Source organism: Myotis davidii, unplaced genomic scaffold (genome assembly GCF_000327345.1).
Source record: "Myotis davidii unplaced genomic scaffold, ASM32734v1 scaffold100, whole genome shotgun sequence".
Taxonomy (NCBI): domain Eukaryota; kingdom Metazoa; phylum Chordata; class Mammalia; order Chiroptera; family Vespertilionidae; genus Myotis; species Myotis davidii.
Genome location: NW_006292691.1, coordinates 674950 through 677918, shown reverse-complemented (window position 1 = coordinate 677918; position 2969 = coordinate 674950). Strand labels below are relative to the sequence as shown.

Sequence of the window (2969 nt, the reverse complement as noted above, 5' to 3'; positions counted from 1 at the left end):
TTTAATATTTTATTGATTTTTTACAGAGAGGAAGGGAGAGAGATAGTTAGAAACATCGATGAGAGAGAAACAGCCGCCCCCTGCACATCTCCCATCTCCCACTGGAGATGTGCCCGCAACCCAGGCACACGCCCCCGACCGGAACCGAACCCGGGACCCCTCAGTCCGCAGGCCGACACTCCATCCACTGAGCCAAACCGGCCCCGGCTCCAATTGCCCTTCATTATCACAACCCAAGAACTACCCCCTTATCTTTTCACTTTCCTTTTTAGTTCAAAAGTAGTATGTGTTTATTGTAGACCATTAGGAGACATTCAAAAGCATAAGGAAGACAACAGAACTCAGCCACTCCGTCATTCAGGATAACAGCACCTTTGGAACACAGCTTTCTCACTCCTTGTAAGTGTAAAATTACATACGCAGTCACTTCTTAAAAAAAAGAAAGGGGTTCGCATCCCAGCGGTGCCTCCAGGGTTCGAATCCCAGCGGGGCCTCCAAAAAAAAAAAAAAAAAGAAAGGGACCCATGGGTTCTGCAGGCAGTTCTAGCTATTCAACCTCATCTCTGGTGCTGACAAACGTCCCCAAGCTATGATCCACACCTCGATTATTTAGGATTAGCTGCTCCAGGTGGAACTGCTAGATGAAGCACCACCTTTATAGGCTCCCAACACCACACACGCTGGGGGACTATCAAGCTAAGGCTCCAGGTGCTATCACCCACACCTCTGCAGATGCTCCTAGGACAAGTGCTGCCAAGCCCAGGCTGGGAGTCCTCGGCACCCCCGTTGAGGAGAGAAGGCCACATCCAGTATCTCCCTGCCTCCCACCATGTCTAAAAGGCCCCTATTGAGGAAGGCCCTGGAGGAAGGCACAGGTCGGGGGGTCCGTAACAACACGTAAGCAGATTCAGCCCGACCCCTGCCACAGACTTCTCTCCCTCTCAGCCTCCTCAGGTCTCATGCAGCAGCAAGATCATCAAGAGTGCAGAGTGCCAAGGTAGGTAGCTGCAGCCTTCATCAATTCTGACAAACAAAGCTAAAAGGACATCCTATGGGGCTCCCCATGAGTCCCAGCCAGAGTGAGGGGGTGACAGGAAGCCCCTGCTTCTGCTGAGTGCAGACCCACCTGGAGTTCATGCCCCACACCATGAGAGGCCCCAAAACACGGCCAAGTGCCTCCTCTCCCAGGAATGCTGGTCCCAGTGGAGGACCTTGCCTGGTGTGTAGAGCAGGTCTAAACTTGGGGGTCTCCTTGGCAATTCCAGAAGTCCGGGGTGCTCTGAATTACAGACAGGACTGATCAGACTCCTCACATTGACACAGCAGCCACAGCCTATAATTGGTCGGTTCTTGCAACTACTTCTCCCCTCTCCTTGGAGCATGCTCAGGGAGACCAGAGGATAAGTAAACCCCCACATCCCGCCCCCCAGAATGCCTCTGTACAGCTCCCAGGGTGCCCTTGCACCTCTGTACACTGACCCAAACTTAGGCATACTTCCATGGCAGCCCCTGGATAGCCCCATCTCCTGCTCTTTGCTAATACCCTGTCTCTATGAGCAGCCCTTCCCACAATGGCTCCAAAGCTCAGTCCCCACAGTCCTGATTAGGAAAACAGCCCAGCCCGCCCTGGGAGCCCCTAGCCCTGTGGTGGACCTGGCTGCCCCAGCAGCCTCCTCGCTCCATACGTGGAGGTCCTGGGTGACAGGGAAGTCACTTTTGGTTCCTAGTGAACCAGGTGACTAAGTGTGGGCTCCACAGAACAGAGTCCCAGCACTACCATAGGAGCCGGTAGAAACTCAGAGTAACAACACAGAGTGGGGGGTGGGGACCTGGTGCCCTCTGACAGCTGAGGCCCCTCGCTCGGAGGGCAGCCTAGTGGAAGCCTGATGTCCCAACATAAAAACTTGTTAAGAGTCACACACATGGGGTCTGGCAGCACAGAAATATGCCTTGTCCCTCTGGAGAGCACCACCGGCAGTATTGCTGGTCTTACCTGTGCGCCTCTGGAGTAGGACCTGAAGATGGTGCAGAACCTGCCTTGGCCCGACGTGTCCCTGAAACAGAGGGGGAATCAGTGGGATGTATCCTGTGGAACCTGGCATGTGCAGCGTGATCCCTACAAGGTGCTCTCCCTCCCCCTCCCTCCACAACTTATACTGGCCAACCTCTGGGGCCTGAGTGCTCTAGGGCAGCAGTCGCCAACCTTTCAGACCTCACAGACCACCAGTGGTCTGCGGACCACCGGTTGGCGACCGCTGCTCCAAAGGTTTCCTTAAACCAGCGGTCACCAACCTTTCGGATCTCAACGACTACCAGTGGTCCGCAGACCACCAGTTCGCGACCACTGCCTCTAGGAGACCACCCTGCCAGGCTGAAGAATCCCAAACCTATGGGAATTCACATCTCAACTTCAAGACTCTGGAAAATGTATAGCCTGGTAAAAGGGAGCAAAGGGGGCTGTGGCTACTGTGGAAATGACTATGGGTAAAGGAAGCTGGGCTCTATCAGAACAAACGGCCCTGGGCCTTTTGGTTTTTACATCACAGAGCAGAATCCACTTCATGTTTACACAGGATCTCTTTAACAGCTATTCCACTTACAGTGTTAACAGGACTCCTTCCTTCCTGTTCCTTTAAGGATTCTTGACTTATTCATTTAGCTTCTGAGGCTCCAGCTATAACTCTGAAGTGCTGTCCCCCACCCCCAGGCACTGCAATCCCACACAGCCTGACTCACCAGAGCTCCAGCTTGACCCGCCGGCCATCCAGCAGGATGGTAGTCGTCTTGTAGTCGATCCCTGCAAGGAAGCAAAAAGGGCTGCTGAAGGGGACGCCTGGAGAGGAGCCTGCCAGGATCTGCCTTGCCAGCACTCAGTCTCTACAGGCTAGCGGAGTCATGGAGAAACAGACTACCCCCAGCTGGAGCCTTCTTGTGGCTCCGGCCCAGGGACCCAGACTGCTGGGCACTAC

At 54.2% G+C, this 2969-nt stretch overlaps 1 protein-coding gene across 1 annotated transcript in view; it reads right to left on the bottom strand.

Annotated features, from left to right (window-relative positions):
* RAB40C (RAB40C, member RAS oncogene family) overlaps positions 1-2969 on the bottom strand; it is a 34164-nt gene that overhangs the window by 6879 nt on the left and 24316 nt on the right. The window contains exons 3-4 of the mRNA XM_015565582.1: positions 2737-2797; positions 1994-2054 (exon numbers count right to left, since the gene is read on the bottom strand). Of these exons, the coding sequence (XP_015421068.1) occupies positions 1994-2054; positions 2737-2797 (122 nt within the window). The remainder of the gene's footprint in view (positions 1-1993; positions 2055-2736; positions 2798-2969) is intronic.